Source organism: Pipistrellus hanaki (assembly GCF_964339955.1).
Source record: "Pipistrellus hanaki genome assembly, chromosome: 3".
NCBI classification, from domain to species: domain Eukaryota; kingdom Metazoa; phylum Chordata; class Mammalia; order Chiroptera; family Vespertilionidae; genus Pipistrellus; species Pipistrellus hanaki.
Genome location: NC_140505.1, coordinates 178,112,894 through 178,136,182, shown reverse-complemented (window position 1 = coordinate 178,136,182; position 23,289 = coordinate 178,112,894). Strand labels below are relative to the sequence as shown.

Below are 23,289 nucleotides of genomic sequence, written 5' to 3'. Positions count from 1 at the left end.
CGACTGGTTTTATTTTCAACATCTAGTAGGTAGTCAGGATTTCCTTCTTGAACTCCCTTGCTTTCTTATACAGTTAAGAAATGTCTTTCCCATTTAACTTACGGTTTAATGTTCTAACCTTTGGAGAAAAGCTGAACTGGTCCATGGCTTAGATTTGCTTAAAAATGATAAGGGCCTCAATCCACCTCTAATTCCTTCCTGCCTCACTCACTTTTCTGTTCCAGTCAGGTGTTTTCTGTTTCTAGAACAATTTTTTTTTATTTTTATTTTTTTTAACAGAGAGGAGGATAGAGGGATAGAGAGCTAGAAACGTCGATGAGAAAGAAACATCGACAAGCTGCCTCTTGCACACCCCCTACTGGGGATGTGCCCGCAACCAATGTACATGCCCTTGACCGGAATCGAACCTGGGACCTTTCAGTCCGCAGACCGACGCTCTACCACTGAGCCACACCGGTTTCGGCTGGAACAATTTCTGTATCTAGGACAATTTTATTCCCAATAGCATTTTTGCTCATACTTTGTTCTTTGCCCAAAATGCACTCTATTCCTCCTCTCTGCAGAGACTTCTTCCACTCAGTCGCTTTATAATGTAGCAAGCGGCACACTAGCCTCCGGGGAACCGGACACCTGGTAACCTCAGCAAGATGCTATGTATACAGACACAGGTTTATTTCACCAGGTAGGTCCTCAAAGGGCCCCACAACTCCCCAGATGTTGAGATGTTATTTAAAAAAAAAAAAAAAAAAGAAAGAAAAAAAAAAGACGTTGCTTTCCTTATCAGTATGGCATTACTGAGAGCTGTTGTTTTCTAATCATATACCTCCACTCCCTAAAAAACAGCTACAGCAATAAGTACTGAAAACCTTCAGGACATTTGTTACTTAATCCTCACTACAATATTATGAGATAAATTCATCTTAGACTTACTCTGAGCCAGAACTGTCTATCTAACTGTAAGCTAATGCCATCTTCACGAGAACTGAGATCATCCCAATTTTGCAGAAAAACTGAAGCTCTGAGCGGTTAAGTAATTCCCCCAAAGTCATAAGGCAAGAAACGGGCAGAACGGTATCTAATCCACGCCATTCTGGCCTCAATGCTCCGTGTGCCATCAGCACCATGAGATTCATGGTCACACAATGAACCTATGGTAACCCACGAAGCAATTTTAAAAATAACAAATAAAACTCCTTAACCTTAACAAAACAGTTCCATCCTCACCTGCACTAAAGGAAACTATTAATCTGAGATACACAAAGTATGATTCTGCCACTCTTACATATCAAGCATCTGTGGTAATGTTAACAAGCCCCAATATAACTTGTCATATTGTTCAGCCTTTTTAAGAGAAGATGCAATGAGCAAAAAAGGCCACCCATTTAACCAAAATAGGTGATTGTATGCAGGAGAGCCAGAATAATACAGCACATCTATTGACTCCACTGTACATCTAGAAGAAATGTCTTATAGGAAATTTTTTTTTAATTAGCCTAGTCTTGAACTCTTATTTAATCACGGGTATGTATGAAGGAACAAAGTATAACAGACCAAAGATGATAAAGTATTAAATAGAAGAGAACCAAAGATAAGAAAGCAGAGAAGAAAATGAAATTATTATTCTGCAAATAAGAACAAAACTATTTAGGTGGTAGGTAGGTACAAGTTTACAAACCACTACCACATAATTGAGGAATAGTGTCCATAATGGTTTATAATTCTGAGAGGATGCTTTTATCACCTATAGAAATCTATTTCCTAACTTTTAATATGTGTACAGAACCAACAAAATTACAGGCAACTCCACTTACCTTTATTGGTACAAACTGTTTTATAAACTTGACACCATGTTCCTCCATGTGTTCACCAATTTTGTTGGCCATGTCCTGGTCAAATCCTCTCAGGAGAATGGATCGTACCATAACAGTGACATCTAAACCAATGCCAGCAAGAAACCCAGCACATTCCAAAGCGACATAGGATGCTCCGACCACCAGGGTCTTCCCCGGGCAATAAGATAAGGAGAAAATATCATCACTGAAATGAGATTTGTAAAAAGAAAGACAAAAATAAAAAAAAGTTCATGGGAATAATGACTAAATCAAAGCAAATATTTTTACTTTCTTATGAGCGAGACACCTTTAAGATGTAAACATTTAGCCCTGACTGGTTTGGCTCAGTGGCTAGAGCATTGACCTGCAGTCTGAAGGGTCCCAGGTTTGATTCCAGTCAAGGGCATGTCCCTTGGTTGCGGGCACATCCCCAGTGGAGGGGTGTGCAGGAGGCAGCTGATCAATGTTTCTAACTATCTATCCCTCTCTCTTCCTCTCTGTATAAAATCAACTTAAAAAATGTAAACATTTAATTAGCTATATATATAATATGAGAAGTTTTTATAAGGTCTTAGACTCTCCCTTTGTTGCCCCAGTGGCTTGGGGAGTAGCTCAATCTACCCTGGGGCCAAGCACAGCAAATTATGTAACTTCTGACCACAGTCTAACTCACGGGCAAACAAACCGATTCTGAATTGCCTGGAACAATTCTTCACTACTATGCTTCATATCCTACATTTGAAAATCTAAACCCTCATCCCACCACCCCGCTCTCTCTGAGGTAGAAAGTCTGGTCCTTCTTATCTGGAATACCGATTATCAAGAGTGGGGGAAAATTCAACATACAGTTTTTATATATAAAAGCCAATTATAAAAAGTAAAATCTTCTTGCTGAATGAAGAATATAGAATATATAAGTGAAGTCACATAAGCATTAGAAAATGAATTTTTTAAATTTTGAGAAGAGAGCCTGTTTAAAACAACAAAGACAACAGGTGCCATCTGAGCTGCCCCTCTATGAAGCACAGAGGAAATGAATCATTATCCCACCACCAAAAAAAAAAAAAGCCCTGCAAAATAATAATCTATAACACAATAAGATACTCTGGAAAAAAGTATCCAAGAGGACATATTTATCAACCATCTATCTTAATGTCTTCATAATTTAAAACATCTGAAAAGCAATGTCACCAGTATTATCACTTGATAGACAAAAATAAATCACTTAGCAAAACCTCTTGCTTGACTCACTTATTTCGGAATGTCCATCTACACTGACACTGCAAACATTTGAACAACAGAAACTAGGGACCAGGCTTTGATAAACCAAATGGTCTACCATCCTCTCATTCTTTTTTTTCTTTCTTTTTTTTAATATTTTATTGAATTTTTACAGAGAGGAAGGGAGAGGGATAGAGAGTTAGAAACATCGATGAGAGAGAATCATCGATCAGCTGCCTCCTAAACACCCACTACTGGGGATGTGCCCGCAACCAAGGTACATGCCCTTGACCGGAACCGAACCCGGGACCCTTCAGTCTGCAGGCCGACGCTCTATCCACTGAGCCAAACCGGTTTCGGCCATCCTCTCATTCTTTCAGTGTCACATTGCAAGTGTTAAAGGGCAAGGTAACAGATGATCCTATAAATATGCATATGTTATCATTTCACAAAATGTTTGTGACTGTCCATCTGGTTTTATAAAATACATTCATAAAATATATTCGCACATATATAAATTTCAATATAAGCATACATCTATATGTTAGTGATGTAAACTCTGGGTGGTAAGATGATCAATGTTTATAGTTTTTAATTTTTTAAATATTTTCATATCTAAAATAATTTTCTTTTTCTCTTTTTCCCCAACCCCCTGCCTCTTTGGGCAAAAATATGGTAAAAAAAAAAAAAAAAAAAAAAAAAAAAATTCCGCTAAATTCCAGGAAATGGACAAAATGGGTTTTAAGACAAAAGCAAAAGCATAAATGCACAATGGGTTTTCTTTTCTCCCTGCGGATTTTCCTTACCTGCTGATGCAGTATTCTCTGTCACCAGGGATGCCCAAGTAACGTGGCCTTTCACCGGTAGCAATGAGAAATCTCTCTGCTGAGTAAATTTTCTCTTTGCCTTTGTTATTCGTTGCCTACAAAGGAACCAAAATGTCAGCTTTTAATAGTTCTCATGACATAGAACTATCACTTCACCACATTGTCCAATTTGACCCTCATATAAATCTGGTAATGCATAAGACATATTAAGTAATATCTGAGTAATTAAGGGTCACAACGCCAATAAACGGCAGAGCCAGGACTCAAACCCAGAAGGTGTGGCCCTGGATCTAGTTCTCTTACTCTACACACCACAGAAGAAAGCCCTACAAGGAGAGGGGATGGCAAAATCACCACCACACGGGACACTCCTGGTCACAGTGGCTGTGACTTCCATTAGGATAATCCCCTTCTCCTTGCCTCCCTCACCTCCAACCAAAGCTTCACACAAACCAAAAGCAGCTCCGAGGCTGTCACGCGATTACCTTAATCCTATGAGGACCCACAAACCGCCCGTAGGCGTTCTCATAGGTGACCTTCTTCTCCCGCAGGGCCACGCGGTAGCCCCAGTTCAGAGAGCCGATGTGGTTCTGCACGGCCTCGGTCATCTTCCCCCAGTCGTGTCCCACTGCACAGGAAATAAGACAGACACTCAGCCTTCCGCCTGCCTGGCGGAGGTCGTTTCTCAGAAACTGTTCACATGGAATTCAAAGAGCAGGGTTTTTAGTTGAAAAGGGCAAGTCCTTCATTTCAAGCCATGAGCCACCTTTTAATCTTCAAATATTCTTTCCTTTTTAGAAAAGCTGCCAGGATACTAAATAATGCAATTCTTAAGACTAAAATAACTATTCTCAACATTTTTCTTCTTTATCTAGAAATGAAGGGGAATCTTTTTTAAAAATATTTATATATTTTTATTGATTTTAAAGAGGAAAGTAGAGGGAGAGAGAACAAGAGAGAGAGAGAGAGATAGAAACATCAATGATGAGAATCATTGGTAGATAAGCTGCCCCTTGCAAGCCCTCTACTAGGACCAAGCCCACAAATCCTGGTATGTGCCCTGACTGAACCAAGATCTTCTGGTTCACCAGTCCATGCTCAACAACTGAGCAGCACTGGCCAGGCTACCTCTCTTTAAAAAATAAAATAAAATAAAATAATAAAAAATAGAATATTTAAGCAAACCCCAGACACCATTTTATTGGTGGTGATTTTGGCTTAGTTATAGTGACTCAGGGATGCCCAAGGGCCAGTAATGCTAAATATCCTTCACTACAGTTCCTTACTGGCCCAATGTGCCAGTGCCATTAACACCCCCGCGAAGAAAAAATGGCCTAGATTAAAGGGAAGATTCACTTCTGAAATTTTATAGTTGTAGAACTACTAAGTGAACTATAGTCTGCTAATCCTATAGGAGATACCACATTCTAAAAGAAGATATAGTTGAGATTAAATAACAGCACCAACAAGTTCAGTTATTTCAATGACAGAAATCCAAATTCAATTATTAGGCCTGACCCGATCTCAGTCAGCCTTCCTTTGTTGCCGTCAGATCCCCCAATTCCCAAACTCCTCAAACTCCCATTTCTACCGAATTCCTTCACCCTCTGACAAGGGGCTAGCCAACCATCATCCATCCCCAATCTCTATAGCGTGATTTCAATCAGGCAGAAGGATTTTAAAAGTTCCGCCCACCAGTTCGGGATTCAGCATCAAGGCACTCTAGCTGCTCCTATGTCCTGACCTTGCATTCCAGTCTGGGAACTGAGTTTCTGGTCTTGTAAAACCCAAATTCCTACTCTACAAGCTTGTGGTGGTCACTGGATCCCTGTTGGACCATCGGTCCTAACATTCCTTGAACCCCAGTTCTCCAGGGCTGCCCTGTCTTCTGATAATGCCTCTATCCACCACCTTCAATGGATAAAAATTTCTAAATGGTGTAATAAGAAACTAATGAATGCACTGCCTTCCCAAATATTACTTGGATACGCCACAACCCCACACTCACCCATCTGCTGGCATGGGCCAGCATTTCTCCAATTCCATTGGCCTGCTCTACCAGCTGTAACCCCAGGAAGGACGAATGGCCTGCCCAAGGGCACGCACTAACCCAGTGGCAAACGCAGACACAGTGTATGTGCAAAGACAGGTGTGTGGTAGGAGAATCTATCCCAAACTGCAAGCCCCGGATTGCAAACCAGAGCTTGCTTTCTTTGTATTGAGAATGGGATTCTAAAGCTTCCCAAATATTTAATATTTTACAGATACACTTAATTCTTAAACATAGGAGGATTCAAAGAGAGAAATCTTTAAAAATAGAAAGCCTATAAATCTTCCAGAAAGGACCAATTCATCCAATTTACATAACTGATTTCAAGTAATTTTTTTAAGGCCTTGGACGCTTTGTGCACATTCTCCATTTGGAGCTTCAGGGAAATGGCAGATCACAGGCTGTGTCCTGCAGGTGTCACTCCCCTGTCACCGGGCAGATTCAGCTGTGCTGCCTGGCCAAGGTCCCTGTCCGTCACCACACTGGGAGCCATTTGCAGTGACAACAAAGGCCCTTCCCAGAAAACTGAGCCCTGTTCTTTGTTCAAGGACATGCGATTAGATGTGTTTCTATTCGAAAAAGGCAAAATGAGCCTTCTCGCTGTATCTGTTGGGAACATGAATCAGCAGTCTCTAGGGGATTCTCATCTGAAATGACACCTCCAAATTTCCTTCTTCCGCTAAGACCTAATGACATAAACATTTGTCTAAATCCACTAATTCTTCACAATCATTTCAAACACAAAAAGGAGGGGGGTAATTACTGCTGCCTCAGAGGAGGATCCTGATAGGCCACTCGGACAAAGCCCGTGCGCCTCTGGCTCTCACAGGAGGCCTCAGCCAGCTTCAGAAGGCCCCAGGCTTAATGAGAAAAGCTGAAGTAACAATAAGCAACCACCACGCTTCCATTTAGAAACAGTGAAGGGATTTAAGACAAAGTCGGGGATTGCTTTTGTGGCTGACCATACAAGCGGTAAATAGAAAACTGTACATTTCTACTTTAAAATATGGAAAGGGGGAAGAAACACAAAAGAGGTAAAACTTAAATTGGTTGGATAATTTTTGTAAGGATGACAAATAAGAGAACCTTGAATTAAATTTTAACACCCCCCCCCCCATGAAATTCAGGGAGCTTTTGTTGTTCAGATGTGGGCTATGCTTGTGGTGGCTCTTATTTCCCCTGATGCAGAGCGTTTATTAGTTCCTTATTATATCATTTAGAAATAAATTCAACATAAAAAAATAGCCAGTGCTTATTATTATAACAGAACAGTCACAGAGACATTCTTTTGCTGGAAAGAAGATTTATCAAATTTACCAGTTATATTTCCCCACCCACCTGATTAATGAATCTATTAAAATAATATTCAGTTGGCCCTATTAATAAAATTTACATTCAGCAGAGGCTGATACTTATCTCTTATCTTTTTAAGATCCCAAAGACCCAGGAAGCAGTCGCCTAAGAGTCTGAGGAAAGAGAGATGACCCCAGGAAAACTTTTAAAGTAACTGGTTTTTTAAAATTCCAGACTTGGAAAAAAAAAGCTGATTTTAAATGAAAAAGAAAAGCATCAATAAAGGAAGCATGATTAGTTTGAGTGGAAGCAAACATTTTCAAAGCATGCATGTAGGCTTTTTCAAAAAAAATAATCAACTATTAATTAAAACTAAAAAAAAAAAAAAAAAAAGCCACAGAATAATTTACCCTAGCTACTGAATGAAAGATTCCCTTCAAATGTCTCATAACCCATAGGTCTCAGAGCTACCGTGTTTCCCTGAAAATAAGACATCCTCCGAAAATAAGACCTAGCGCATGGAAAGATAAGACATCCCCTCAAAATAAGACCTAGCGCAACTTTGGGAGAAAAAATTAATAAAAGACACTGTCTTATTTTCGGAGAAACAGGGTAAAATCAGATAGGGGCTGGAGTTCACTCTCCAAGGACACAGTGATATAGGTCATTAATTGCCATTAACTATGCCTGGCCTCATATTATTCTCCTACCAGATAAAGTCAACAAATTCCTCTTCAACTTTTCTAGGGTACTCTAAATACTTTTTTAAAAATAGGCTTTTACCGATTTTTAGAAACAAAGTGAGAGGCATAAGGAGATACAAACATCTTTGAGAGAGAAACATCATCAATTGGCTGCCTCCTGCATGGCCCCTATTGGGGATCAAGCCAGCAACCGGGCATGTGCCCTGACCAGGAATCAGCCCAGCCACCTGACCTATTAGTTTATGGGTCAATGCTCAACCACTACACCACAGGCTCCAAATACTTATAATCTGACAAAGACCAACCATCCTCTGCTCAACAAACAAGCCATCTCTCCATGCCCAAAATATCACCTCATGAAACAGACTTCTTTGAACCGAGAAAAATGTAACAGCTTCAAAGGCAAGTAATGTAATTCGTACTCCTCTATGAAACTCTCCATCAGGATTTCTTTAAAAGAATTCTGGTTTTCTAGTAAAGAAATAAACTCTAAATGCAATAGCTGTTCTTACCGTAATAGCTATGTCACCACCTGACACAGGATAACAGCAGGAATTTTAAACATTAAAAATGTAAACAACAAAAACTTACAGGTTATTGCTAGTCTCATAAAAATGATGTTCTGCAAGATCACAGCTCAAACCCCCCAGAGCACTCAGGGAGCAACAGCTTTCCCCCATACCGGTCTCCTCCACATTCCAGCCATAGTTCCGAGAGTCCCGCACGGCCTGTCCTAGCAAAGCTGCCTGGTGCATCAGCTTCTTCGGTATGCAGCCCACATTCACACATGTTCCTCCGAGACCTGCAACAACAGGGAGAGATCAGTTCACGACCTGCTTTACAATCCTTCAAAGAAAAAGATCCACAGTTATTGCCAGTCTAAGAACCACAATTTATTTGCTTAATGTAGCCAATACTGTGTATACATGTTTATTCCCCAGTCTTGTGACATTTCTAAGTTCAGGTAGCCTTATATACCAAACACAGACACATCAGAAAACGCAAAAATGAGCAAATATCCACAGACTTCAAAGATTCAAAATTAATTGCCTACTAATAAAGATGTCAGCAATTGAAATTTTACTTTGTGTACAACCCACACTTGCCATGGAATCTATGAGCAGAACTACCTGATAAAGGGATTGTGAAACTGAGCATAATTGAACAGAGGGGGTCTGGAACTACATAAAAAATTTGGTGTATATGAGCATTTTATAAACTGCATTTTTATTACTATTTTATCATTAAGGAATCCACCTCTATGACTATCACGAAGCCCATTCTGGGTTAACAGCGACATGTTCCAGAGGTAACTATACCCTACTTTGGACTTTCTAGTTATACCCACCATCTTCTCTATCTCAAACGAAAACCCAGATTCCCGAGGCCTCAGTCCTTGCCCTCCTATTCCCGAAAAACGCCAAAACCGACTATGTGAGAGGCTTTTTCAAAGGAGAAGACCACTCAGTCCTCCCAGAAGACAAATCCTCTACTTTACTTTATGAGGCAGATAGCAACTCCAAACCACGGTCAGGTTGGGACCTGCGCAGGCCTCAATATTTGAGCAAGTTTTAAAAAAGATGGCGTAGTCTTTAGCTTTTGCTGATTCTCACAAAAGAACTCATTAAGCCCTGGCTGGTTTGGCTCAGTGGATAGAGCGCAGGCCTGAGGACTGAAGGGTCCCAGGTTTGATTCCAGCCAAGGTCACATCCCGGGTTGCAGGATCGATCCCCAGTAAGGGGCATGCAGGAGGCAGCCGATCAATGATTCTCTCTCATCTTTGATGTTTTTCTATCTACCTCTCCTTCTCTCTTCCTCTCTGAAATCAATAAAAATATATTAAAAAAAGAATTCATTAAAAAAAATATATACATTAGCATGCTTGAGTTTAAAACACGGTGATAGCTATTTGATGCATCAGCTATCTCCATGAGAGTAATATGTAGGTGGGTAGTGAGGTGAACAAAATGGTATGAGTTAGCTTTGAATCATCACACAAGCTGTGGACAAGGTTTTGTATGATCTTGACTTCCAAGGAACCTAAATTTTCAACATTTAACTGGAACCCATTTTAACACAGCATAAGTAAAAGGTACATGTTTTTGGGTTTGTATTTTTAATTGATTTGAGAGAAAGGAAGAGAGAGAGAAAAATATCGATGTGAGAGAAAAATATGGATTGGTTGCTCTCCACACACCCCGACCGGGAACTGAACCCACAATCTGAGTATGTGTCCTGACCAGGAATTGAACACTCCACCTGGTGTACAGAATGGATGACGCTCCAGCCAACTGAGCCACACTAGCCAGGGCTGGGTGTTTGTTTAATTTTTAACTTTATAATTGGGTTTTAGGAGCCATTTAAACCAATACCAAGGAAAAACCTGCTCCTACAAATATTCATTTCTAAAATATTTTATATACTTACCCCATTTAGTTCCAAGAGGAGTTGGAGTGACAAAATCTAAGACCATCACCTTCTTGTTATATTTAGCTGCCTCCTAGAAAATAAAATTATTATAATGAGTTGGAAAAGTTAACATGATAGACTAGAAATGGGATGTTAAAAAATCCATGCTACAATATTTTTATTACACTACAATGTCTAAAGCATATCCAGTTATTAATACCTGGGAATTTCATACTATTGTAGTATACCAAAATTAGTGCTACCTCAAGAAAAAAAATAAGCAATACTTAGATAATCCTAAGGGTGGCTTTAAGAACACACAAATTACAGTTATAAAATTGTCCATCAATTGGAAATCTTAGCATCCTCTTACATAATTCCACACAAACAATAACAAATTAAGGGATAATCTGAAAAACATATGACCATTTCAAAGCAAGTGCTACATAGGCAATAAAACAGATTTACTGATAGTTTACAACTCTTGAACCAGTTTATATCCTATTAAAAAAAATGTACTTTTTAAAGTCCTTTTAAGTTTTACTTGTTTCTAGGCAGAATGTTGGAGAAGGTTTTCTTTTAAATTTGTCAGATTTACTTATGTGAGGAGCCAATGAAAAAGGTGATCTATAAGATTTCCAAATCTATTTTAGGGGAGTGACAACTGTCAAAAGTTCATCTTGAAGAGCATCCTTTATCTTTGTCACAGAATAAGCTTTGTGTATTGGCAACTAGACATCCACGGTTATTTGAAAGTACTGAGTCTATGTGTCCTCCAAAACTGCCATCACTTTAGTAAAATACATATATAATACACAGTACTATGCCTTAGTCATTTATAGCAAAGCACTGCTTAATACCAGATATTGGCCCATTCAGATATTGGACAGCTTCCTTTGAATCTACTTTTACTGATTCACCACAAGCTACAAGGAGTATAAGCACCTCATCTTTTAAAAGAACCTCTTCAGCAAGAATGACAGTTCCAGGGCCCCTTCACACATGGCGAATGAATCTCAATTCAGGACTAGGGATCTCACACCAACCTCTCTTATTTGTAATCCTCTACCTACCACCCCCAGGCCAGTGTTAGTGGTTACTCTCTTAGCTCACAGTATATACACAAGAGGCAAATCATTTTTACTGAGTTTAAGAAATCTAACCACTCTCTCCATCTTTTTATAGTGGAAGAGGAGATGTGAATAGGAACATCAAAGTGAAAAAAATTAATATTTATTAAGAATAAGAAATATATTTAATTTCAAACCATTTCCATACAACACCCTTATTATCTTTGAAAAAAATCAACCAAACTTAAAACGAATAAAAATGCATCCCAACAATACGAGGTCCAGTACTTTCATGTAAAGAACATATAGTTGAGCCCGGACAGCGTGCCTCAGTGGTTGAGCATCGGCCTATGAACCAGGAGGTCAAATCTAATTCCTGGTCAGCCCACATGCCAGTGTTGCGGGCTTGATGCCCAGTGTGGGGAGTGCAGGAAGCAGCCCATGAATGATTCTCTCTCATCATTGCCCCCACCCCCCTCTGAAATCAATACAAATATCTTTTTCTTTTTCTTTTTAATAAAGAACATCTAGTTCAAGCTGGAAAAATGATTTACAAAGTTTCCCCTTAACAAGTTCTACCCAAGTTAATGTGCAAAATGTTACAAAAGTGGCTCAAACCAATTCCGCAGCGAATCTGGAGAACTGCTGTAACCCACATCACGCACACAAAGACTTGCCTTAGCAGCGGCCAGTCCTCCGGAGCCCCCTCCAATGATGATGAGATCATAGTCGTAGGACTCGGCAGAGTCCTTAGAGCCGTTCATGTTTAGTAGCTTTTGAAGGCTGCCCTCTTGATAAGCCTAAAGAACAAAAACAATGAAAGGGAAAAAAATAGTTTAACTTACAAGCAGCAGTGTCTGAAGGGTTTTTTGAAATTCCTTTCTTTAAAGAAAAGCAAAAGGAATTTTTCAAAGAAAAAATGCTGTTTGATTTATATCACAGCACAAATGAAACTTTCAATCTTCTCGCATCACAGAGAGCTACTCAGAAGTGTCACGTAAGTAAGGTGCTGATGGCCCAACAAAATCGATTTAGACCTAAATTAAATTTGATCCGTCCTTTTGTCCTAGTTTTTTTTTTTTTTAATATTGAAGAAGCATCTCAGGATTGTTCTTTTTTTTTTAATATATATATTTTTATTGATTTCAGAGAGGGAAAGGGAGAGACAGAAACAACAACAATGAGAATCATTGACTGGCTGCCTTCTGCACGTCCCCCAATGGAGATCCAGCCCACAACCTGGGCATGTGCAATTGACCAGAATTGAACCTGGGACCCTTCACTCTGCAGGCCGATGCTCTATCCACTAAGCCAAACTGGCTAGGCCTAGGGCATATCCTAGAATTTTTAAACGAGGTTTTAAATTAGGTTTTGAAACATTTGTGCTGTATGTTTTTAATAGGGTCGTCAATACAATTTGTCAATCATCTTTATTTTCAAGTCAAAGGTAGAATAGTGTGTGGGCTAGGGTCTCAGATGAAGATAGGGGCCTGGTGATGAGCCATTGAAACAGATTAGCCAAATACTTAAGACTTTTCTATATTGTTTAGGTAAGGCATAAAATCTAGAAATTCAGAACTACATCATCAATTGGACAAATGGAAAAGTCCCTATTTCTGCTGGGCATTTTAAATAAAAAAAGGAGGAGGGGAATAAAAATACACAGCTCTATAAAGCTCATTTCTTTAATCTACCTATACATGGAGCCCCCTGTATTGTATTCAGTATTTACATTCCATATACTTGGCACATAACAGGCTTTATAATATAACTGTCAGACTTTTAATATAAAAATATATTTCATTCCCCTGGTTTTTATACACATTATCATTTCACATTAGCTTTGAATACAGTTTTGGTGATATACTTAATATTACCTTTCATTAAAATAAAAATCTGTGCTAATATGGGATAATAACTGGAAAAGTTAATAAACATAAAAAAAGTTTTTTAAATAACAAGTTTTAACTTTAATACAAAAAAAAAGCCCCCAAACTTACCAGCCTAGACTTTACATTTTTCTCCTGCCTACCTCAGATGTTGGGGGTGAAAGGCTGAGCTTGGGGTCAGAAGAACAGGATGCTTGGGATGTGGAAGGGGGTGCAATAGAGGAAGATGGTGGTGGTGATGGTGGTGGTGGTGGTGGTGGAAGAGGAGGAGGAGGAAGAGGAGGTGGAGGAGGAGGCACAGCACTGGGGCTGCCCCATGGCAGCATGGCAGGCACACAGGATGGCCCAGGGACGCAAGGCAGAACACCTGGAACCCAGCACCAGTGGGGACAAGTCTGCGTGACCCTGACGGTCTGCACAAAAGGTCTAATATGAGAGGCTGGCAGACACAGCCAGTATTCCTCAACCGGCATTATGGCAGAGGCTCCTCCTTCAGCACAAGGCACTGTGGGGGGAAAAACAATTTGGTAACAATAGCCACTCAGATCAAAGGATCCATATAATCTTCAGATAGCAAGCATTACTCTCGTTGGTATCAAAGAGCATAAAGCTAGAAAAAATTTTTTTAAAAAGAACATAAAGCTGACTGGCTGGTCTGAAAGAATTTGTAAATGCACTTAGATGTTCTTCTGGAAAATAACCATTTTTAATCTCAGCCCCATTTTATCTGCATCTACTCTACACAAAAATGCCAGATCACAATCACTGGCTGTCTAAAAGAAAACCACCCATTCTTGCAACCACCTCTCCCAACATAGCTATTAGAGCAAGGGAGGGGGGAGGGGGAGAGAAGCAGCATTATCATGCCACATACTCCCTCCAGCAATGTTTATAATCTGGTCTGTGCTGAAATTTTGTATCAGACCTGGGTTCTTATGGTCCAAGGTTAAAGTCAAATTATACCAGCCAGTGCACAGACTTTACAAAGCAAGCTCTGAGAGAGCCTGAATATTTTTAACTGTGAAATTAGAAAGACTGGCAACTGAAGCATTCAGCTGACCCCAGAACTAAACACGATGTCTTCAAATTTTAATCTAGATTAAAAGCGACACTGCTGTCATTCAGCTCCAGGTAAGTGGTTCCCCCTCTGAAGTATAAACAGAGAAGACAGCTCCGCCAGGCAATGTAAGAAAGGAGCATACAGACTGGGTAAGCAGACTAGAGAAAAATGCTCTCCCCTTTCACCTTAAATTACAACTGCTAGAAATAGTGGCTGCTAATCACAGCAGCTGATACAGAAGAGTTCTCCAACTTTTTGGTCTCAGAATCCCTTTACAATTTAAAATTTTTAGAACCCCCAAAGAGCTTTGGTCAATGGGGTTTATTTATAATATTTATCATATTAAAACTAAGAAAATATTTAAAATATTATGTTATTAAATATCTTAAATGTTAAACATAACTTATTTAAAACATTTTTAGTTGGCAACAGTGGCGTTGTTTTCTATCTTGCTAATTTTCTTTAATGTCTGTCTTAATAAAAGGCAGCCCATATCTTTTCTGTGTCCACTCTATTGTAACATCACTTGTCATGCATGTAGCCTCTGGAAAACTCTATGATAGTAGACTTGCAAGAAAATTAGAGTGAAAAGGACAAACAGTATCTTAGTATTACGAAGATATTTTTGACCTCAAGGACTTCCTGAGAGAGCCCCAGAGGCCCCTGGAGGAATCCAGACCTCACTGAGAGCCATGCTATCCTATTGCATAAACGCCAAATATGCAAATTGTCCCCTCAGGAGTTCAACCGCTCACTATGTCGTACACTGACCACCAGGGGGCGTCGGCCATGCAAACTGGCAGTGGGCGGCAGTGGAAACACTGCCAACCCCGATGTGCCCCAACAAGAGCAGGACCATGGTGGGATGCCGGAGCAGCTGAGCGGGCAGTGCCGGGCCGAGGTGGGTTCGAGCGGAGGCAGCAGTGGGCGGGGCCACCACCCAGCTCCCAGGTGCTGAGGGAGCCAGGTGGGGGACCTGGCCCCAATCGATCGCCCCACAGGTGGAATGGTGGAGCAGGTAAGGGGGTGGCACCAGGCCAAGGTGGGGTGCCAGGCAGGACTGCGGGGCTGGGAGCACAAACTGGGGCCCGATCCCCGCAGGCTATCCAGAGAGACCCCACCTGTGCAAGAATTCGAACACTGGGCCTCTAGTAGGACATTAAGTGTAAATATGCAACACCCCACCTGCAGGTGTTTGCCAGGCTTACATATGTATTAGCTATTCTTTCCTCTCTTCCATCTGCCTCTCAGTAATGTCTTTCCCCCTCCCAGTATAACACTGCTCCAGATTCCCCTTAAAAAGGCCAAAAGCAATTCAAGTGTGCAAAAATAATACCGAAAGCAATTCAAGTGTGTAGAAACAATATTTTAGCCCAGAGAAACCTATTTTGGACTTCCAAATTCCAGAACTACAAAAGATAATTGGTTTTAAACCACTAAATGGTAATCTGTTATAGAAGCAATTGGAAACTAATACACCCAGTAAAATATAAATTCCATGAGAGTTGGGTCATATTCTGTCCACCACTTTTCCCCTAGTGCCTAGAGCAGTGCTGGCACAGCAGGCACTCAAGTAGTTGCTACGTAAATCAACAAAGCCCCAATTCCAATCGCTTGGTAATGGATTTCCTAGAACAAAGGAAGTCCTGTCTAAACTTTGAAGTGACTAAACCATGGCAGAGATGGTCACCATGAGAGGAGGTGGCAGCATGGACTTTCTAACTCTGGTCTGGAGAATGAGGCACCAAGAGGAGTGCTCACGGTGAGCAATACGGTGCTGCAGGGGGTGGGGTGGGGTGGGGTAGGGGTGTGTGTGTGTGTGTGTGTGTGTGTGTATACACGTGCACACTTGTGTGTACGTGTATTCCAATTTAATTCTCACAAGTCTTCCAAGAAGGTGTCTTTCCCATTTAAGAAATGACAATATAAAAGCACTAGAGATTAAGAGCCTTGACCATGAACTAAGAATGGAATTCAAGTCTGTATGATTACAAATCTCTTGCTTTTCTCACTATATACCCAGTTGTTCATATTTTAAAGTACTGGTCACATACATTTTCTAATTTTATCCTTACTATAAACTTGAGATAGGTATTATTTTCACTTAGTAGTAAAAAACAAACCAAAACAACAACAACAAAAAAACAACTAAGGTTTACAAGTTCAATAATTTGCCCAAAGTCTGTTAGAGGGTCAGGATCTAATCCCAGGTTATTCTGTCAGAAAGTGGTTGTTACATAACAAAGTTCTAGTAAAAAAAAAAAAAAAAAAAATTTTTTTTTTGCCATAATAAGACCCCAAACCTTCACATTCTCTATTATTGCTTTTAGTCATCACTAAGTCTCAAATACTTCTAGTAAAGACACTAAGCATTTAACAGAGCAATCGGGTGGCAAGTAAAGAACTGAGGCTATCACACACATTTTTTTTTTTTTGCTGTCATTTTAAGAGTATCTTTTCCTCAAACAGCCAATCTCTGGAAACTAAGGAACTCAATTGGTAGAAACAGGCTAAAGTGATGATCAGTGAGACCAAAAGATGCTTTCCTGACCTCTAAGTAAAAAGGTGGTAGACGACCAGGAAGGGTCAGCATTCCTTCAAAATTCTGTGTGAGAACTAATCTGTCTATATTATGAACTTGGGGGGAGATCATGACATGCAGAACCTCCATACAAACTAACTAAGAAATCTAACATTCATTTGTTAGGAAAATAATTGGACAAGTTTCATAAGAAATTTCTATTTCTGCTTTAAAAAAGAAAAAAATCGTCACTATTATTTAAAAAAAAAAAAAAAAAAAAAAAACCTTACCCACACATATAAAAACCTCTCCTCTCAATCTTGATGTCATTCATTTAGTCTTTGGATTTTCCCTCTCCATACCACACTAGACTTAATAGAAAAATTTATCACTATTGCTATGCAAAATACGTATCCATCTGCCAAATAATGATTAATGGCAAAACCCACCAGTACCAAAGATTAAATTCCTACAGGGTTCAAGAAAAGAAGCTTACAGGCATGCTCACTGCACCTTCACAACTATTTTCTTACAAACCCAAATTTTCAGGAATTACCTCCAAATAAGGCATTGATTTATATTTTAAAAAGAAAAAAGAGCATTTATGGCTTTATGAATAAATTAATCAATTATTTCAGTTGAAACAGGGGCAGTTCCAGGAATTGAAAGCCCTATTAAAAAAATGCACAAAATGAACTGAGAACAGATATTCAAGGCTGTTACATAATGACACATCACTGATTTCTGAAGGACACACAGTATACCAGCAGAAATTACAAAGAGAAACTAGGAGCCGAAGAAGAAATTAACCAAGCAGATAAAGACTAGAACTAGATGTTGAAAGATTTTGTTTGAAATAATCTAACAAAAATACCTTCTACCTCTGAGAATACTAACAGAAAAGGTGATTCATTTTTGCCCAGCTTAACATTCAACTGGAATAGTTTTCAAAAAGATCTTACGGCTCTCTAATGCCATACACCTCTCACAATTCCCTATATTTGGCCTCCATGTCAAGTATACCGTTCCTATCTGTGACCAATTCCTATTCAACCTTTCACCACTTAGTTGATACCTCATCTACTACAGTAGATACTGTATTTCTTTTGATCTAATCATGGGAGAATTATTTAGAATGTGGGTACCCACTAAGTAATCTTACTGATTCTTCCTGGCAATGAAGCAAGGCACCTGTGTTTTTGTTTGTTTTTACAATGATAACATTGCACATTCATTGCCCTTAGGCAGTCTTTCTTTAATTCAGCATTTTTTAACCCACTTTCCCCCCAACCTGATTAGGAGTCCCATATGGGATTCTCTTGGTTCCCTGGAACAGAGGGATACAATATCACACAGCATAACTGATGTTTTTTTTGCAAATTATAAAATACCTCTTAATTTGTGGAACTTGGAGCTGAATTTTATTAGTAAAGTCTTAAAGGACATTCAAAAAAATTTCCATGAACATGCCAGTGATTGTTTTTAAATAACAGAAGATCATGACAACTTTATAATCGACCAAGAAAAATACACTGCACAGTAAGACAAATTCTGATCTTGAAAATATTTTCTCACTTTATAAGATACAATATGGGCTTCTATTTAGGTTTTACACTCTGAGATGATACTTTAGAAAAGCCACAAAATGCATCCTATACTAAGACAAAAATATTCAGTAAGAGCTTGTGATCATAGCCTCTGAAATTTCAAAAGTCGCCACAATATTCTTCCAGTCCTGTAGACTCAAAGATATAACTCCTTGTTTCCTGCCATGGTAACTGGGGTCATTTTCCTCACCCGCTTGGTTAACATTAATCGGCTCTAATATCGGCAGCCTGTCTTGATCAAGCCTTATTCTCGCAAAGCCATCCCTTATAATGAAAGAGACGTAGAATATATTCTCCACGGTGCGAGAAAAAGAGTTTGGATCAATCACAAACTCAAAATAGGACACAGGAGTGTCAGGGTACTTTCGGAAATACGTCTGCAACAGCCCCAAGACTCTTTCCACTTCCTTTTCTGTCCCTTCTTGATTGCTGCTCAGGTCCAGCCTCCTGAGCTTGGTGGGCATATCCACATTTTCTTCCACCCTGAGGGCCTTTTTATGGGGCCCAGGTCGCCGCTTCGGGGCAGAAGACTCCGAGTTGAAAGAACCAAAGAGAAAGTGGAAGGTTTCGGCGCGGGATGTCCAGGCGGTGGCTTCCCGGTGCACCGTCTCCCAGAAGGAGAGGACTATGTTGTCATCACAGCCATTCAGCGCTTCGCGGTCGTCGTCTTCCATCCAGTTCAGACCCACAAAGATAAACAGAAAATCACAGAACGCTACCTGATTAAAGAAGCTCATATCCGAGTTGAGCTGCTTGGCTTTCTCCTTGCCCAGATCGGAGGCCAGGACGAGAAACTGGGCGTCGAGCGCCGCCTCCCTGGTGCGGCTCACGCCATCGAACAGGACGTTGGCCTCCTCCAGCGCCTCGGTCAGGGAGTCGCTGGACGTGTTCACGATGTCCTCCCGGTTCTGCTGGACGCTGTAGATGAGCTGCCGGTACTGCCTGCGGATGTTGCGGCATTTCTCCTCGTCGGCCACGAGCAGCAGGAGGTTGGGGTCGATGTGGGCGGCCGCGCAGCTCAGGTGGTCGGAGCAGTCCTCGGAGCAGCAGTCCGAGAAGCCCTCGGCCGCCAGCGCCGCCTCCAGCTTCAGGGGGTCCAGCTCCCCGGCCCGCGCCAGCGAGAACGCGCTCCTGGGGAGGAGGGCACACGCCACCGGCTCCTCTCCTTTCTCCTCATCCCCCCTCGGGGAATCCTGCTCATCAGACATGTCGGGGGCAGCGGCGCTCGGGCAGCGCTCGGCTAGCGGCCTGCGGTGACGTTTCGCACAGACAACGGCGGCGGCGGCAGTCAAAGGCCGGCGGCAGGCAGAGTGGAGACAGAGCAGAGCCGTCCGCCTCTGCGCAGGGGCGGCTGGCGTCGCAGGAGGCCCCGCCCTCGCCCCTCGCTGGCCCCGCCCCTCGCCGGCCCCGCCCCGCAGAGCCCGGTGCAGGGCCTGCAAAAAAGCCCACCTCGCGCAGTACCGCGCAGCCGCGCACAGAACGCACACACGCAACAATGGGTCCCAACCGCGCACGGAAAGAACACCCGTTTGGGCGATGGGGATTGTGGTAGCGTTTACGGACAGTGTCAGCTAGCTTTCAAAGAAACACCTGGGTGATCTTTGATAAAACTGTGGGGAAACTCACGGTCCTGCGTTTTTAGATTGCTGTCACATGTTGCAGTTAGGTCGACCTCGGTTTTTTCATGGTTACTATGGTTATTCTTTTATTTTTTTGAGAACTAAATCTGGCTGGATTATAAACTGCCCAAGCCCCCGTAAGGAGCAAGAATGCAAATACCCTATTACAAGCAGGCCTAACTCCAAGGGCACATTTGCATGATGGCTGTTTGTAACTCAATTATTTATTATACAAATGCAAATTGCGTCCATTACTGTGGTGGGCCCTCTTAAGCCCTCCAAAGACCAACCGCCTCCAACCTACCTCGGGATAGGGAAAGGGGGCGGGGAGCAGTCACCTGTGTTCGAATTTCAGTGCTAGAGCAAGCTGGAAGATGGGGAGGGGGGTACTACTCAAGTGATCCTCAGTTCTCCACAACCCACGGGTGGAAGAATAAAGTGGGGGCAGTCTCTGCAAGAGCTGTTTATTTGAGAGCTTGCCAAAGGCTAAAGGCCACAGACCGAATGGATAGTAATCTGAACTCTAAAAGGGGAGCAAAGCTATGAAGATTTTAAACCCAGTCTGTTATAAGGATATGCAAGTGAATGCTGTAAATTGGGTGACTAATCTAAACTGGAAAGTTCACACATTAGTTCACTGGAAATTCTGGTAGTTGGAGAAAGGGCTCAGCTCAGCAGTCACATGAAGCAGCAAATTATACAGAACACTGGAAAGGAGTAATTTTGTTTTTAAAGATAACATGCGCTCAGCCCACAAGATAAAAAGCTCAGCCCACAAGATAAAAAGCATTTTATCACTGCAACAGTATTCCTTTTAAAGGAGAACACACCACACTCCATCTACCAGCTCTGGTTTCAAGGCAACCAGGAAGTAAATTAGCCCTACCTTCCATCCTTTGCCCCTAGGCTGGTTCATTTGTCTTTTTCTTTCTTTTTGTTTTTCATTGAAAAGTTAACTTTATTGTTTGGGAAGTGGGAGCTTTTAACACGATTGGGAAGTGGAAGATTATATGACTATCTGTTCAGAATCCCAAACTGGGATACATGTTTTTAATAGTTCATTTTTCTTTGACATTAGCAGGAAGTTTCTTGCAAACCCATGAACAGCAAAACTTAGTAAGTTATTCCAAAATATAATACTACTACTCATTATTTTTTTAGTAAAGGTCATTGAGGAAGAAGCATACATTTTTTAAAAACACCATGTATTATGATTACTAGTGCATATATATTGTTCTGCCCTATCAGACCGTAAGCTTCTCTAAAGAAAGAATGTGTTAAGACTTCCGAGCAAAGCTGTTTTCATATGGATGCATTTTAATATATAAATGGATATAGATGAAAAACTTTCCTCCACGACCTATTGCAAGTTACTTAGCAGCAAGAGATTTAATTTCAAATAGGAAATGAAAGTTGATGCTTTTTAAAGTCAGGTTTGTCCCTTCTCTGAAATAAAGCAAGAGCAAGAGAAAAACATAGTTGGGACCCCCGAGCAACAAAGGGCTATAGTTTGCCTCCAAGTCAGCCAATTAATAACTAATATTTAATCCTTTGCACTCCGAACCATTCTGGACACTGGCTACCAGCTACTCTCGACACTACTTTGCGGCGGAAACATGCATTTACAGACCCTCGTATTATTTAGTATAATTTTGGAACCAAGTAACGTATTATAATGATATTGGACTTATATGAATTGGGTGACATCGAGGAATGTATATTTGCAAAAAAACCAATATTTTATTGTTTATAATTTTGTACAGTATGATAAGTTTTGAAACACTCCCCAATATGCATTTCAGGCTGATTAGTGCATGTTTGACAGTAATAAGTGGTTTGACACCTGTCTCAAAAAGTTGCGTTGAAATAACTCAATTCCCCGTAATCACTAATAAACTGCAATGTCCCCTGAGAGGGGACATCCGAGTGATATGCTAGAATTCCGATGTCCCCTGAGAGGGGACAGCGGAGTGCAAAAGGTTAAACTTGTTTTAAATCTTCAAAGAAAACACATGGCTAATTCCAAGTCCCAGACCCAAAAATGTTTGCTCTTACAGTTAACCATACTCTTGGGAGCTCTGATATTCACTTGCAAGTCAATAAAAGGAAGCCAGCCTTCCCACTCTAGGGTGCCTATTTTCTCTGGACTCAGAAAAAATAGCTGACACCAATTTCTTCATACGAAGCCTTTTATCTAAGAATTTCAAAATGCTTTAGAAAAGCAAATCATTTCCCCTCACCTACTTATAAAGTATTACTAATACATTTCACAGGGATTTCTCAGGAGATAACAGCCCACACAATTTGCTTGAAGCAACAGAACACAATAAGACAAAGCACCATATTATTAAGTTGTGATTTCCAGTACTAAATCCACTCTATGCTAGATCCCTGTCCCTAAGAAACCTTAGTAATACATAACTTAAATCAGCCTCAGAAAGAAGACATACTTGCATTATATTCTGCCTTCTTCAATCTGCCTTTGGAGCACAAGGTTCAGATGTCACCTCAAAGTAAAAATTCCTTGTCTAATGACTTTCCCTAATAATTTATAGAATGGGAATTTTTACACTTGTGAATCCTTAAATCACTAAACAGCAACTTTCCAACCTAAGGTCAAGTTACTGGTAATCCTATATAATACAAGCCTAATATGCAAATTGCCCCCTTCGACTGCTCGCTATGAAGTGTGCCAACCACCAAGGGGTGGTGCGGAACATGGCAGGTGTCCAAGATGCGGTGCTGGCAGCCCCGATGAGAGCAGGACCACGACAGGATGGTGGAGCAGGTGAGCAGGTGGCACTAGGCCAAGGCAGATGTGAACAGAGACCAGATCGCCGGGCGGACAGTGACCAGCCGTGTGTGGGGGGGGAGGAGGTGGGAAGGCGGCCACCATCTGGCTCCCAGGCCTTGAAGGAGCCAGGAGAGGGCCTGGCCCCAATCGATCACCCTGTAAGCGGGATGGTGGAGCAAGTGAGGGGGCGGTGCCAGGCCAAGGCCGGAGCGGGGGGCGGGGGGGGGGGGGGGGGGGGGGAACGACAAGAGCTGGGGCCCGATCTCCGCAGGCCATCCCGAGGGACCCCACCCATGCATGAATTTGTGCACTGGGCCTCTAGTAATTATATAAATGACAGCAATACACAATTGCAGTTATACTGGTAAACTTCTTTATGACTTGTAAAAGAAA

At 41.2% G+C, this 23,289-nt stretch overlaps 2 protein-coding genes across 4 annotated transcripts in view; both read right to left on the bottom strand.

The window, feature by feature from the left end:
• TXNRD1 (thioredoxin reductase 1) overlaps positions 1-23,289 on the bottom strand; it is a 54,536-nt gene that overhangs the window by 21,447 nt on the left and 9,800 nt on the right. For all 3 annotated transcript variants that reach the window (XM_084880137.1, XM_084880136.1, XM_084880138.1), the window contains 6 exons: positions 12,084-12,206; positions 10,355-10,427; positions 8,610-8,729; positions 4,366-4,508; positions 3,860-3,975; positions 1,812-2,037 (listed from right to left, as the gene is read on the bottom strand). In XM_084880137.1, coding sequence (XP_084736263.1) covers positions 1,812-2,037; positions 3,860-3,975; positions 4,366-4,508; positions 8,610-8,729; positions 10,355-10,427; positions 12,084-12,170 — 765 coding nt within the window. In that variant the 5' untranslated portion in view covers positions 12,171-12,206. The remainder of the gene's footprint in view (positions 1-1,811; positions 2,038-3,859; positions 3,976-4,365; positions 4,509-8,609; positions 8,730-10,354; positions 10,428-12,083; positions 12,207-23,289) is intronic.
• EID3 (EP300 interacting inhibitor of differentiation 3) lies at positions 18,275-19,846 on the bottom strand. The gene has a single exon (XM_084880141.1). It carries the CDS (start codon positions 19,689-19,691, stop codon positions 18,549-18,551), a length of 1,143 nt encoding a protein of 380 aa, XP_084736267.1. The 5' UTR covers positions 19,692-19,846; the 3' UTR covers positions 18,275-18,548.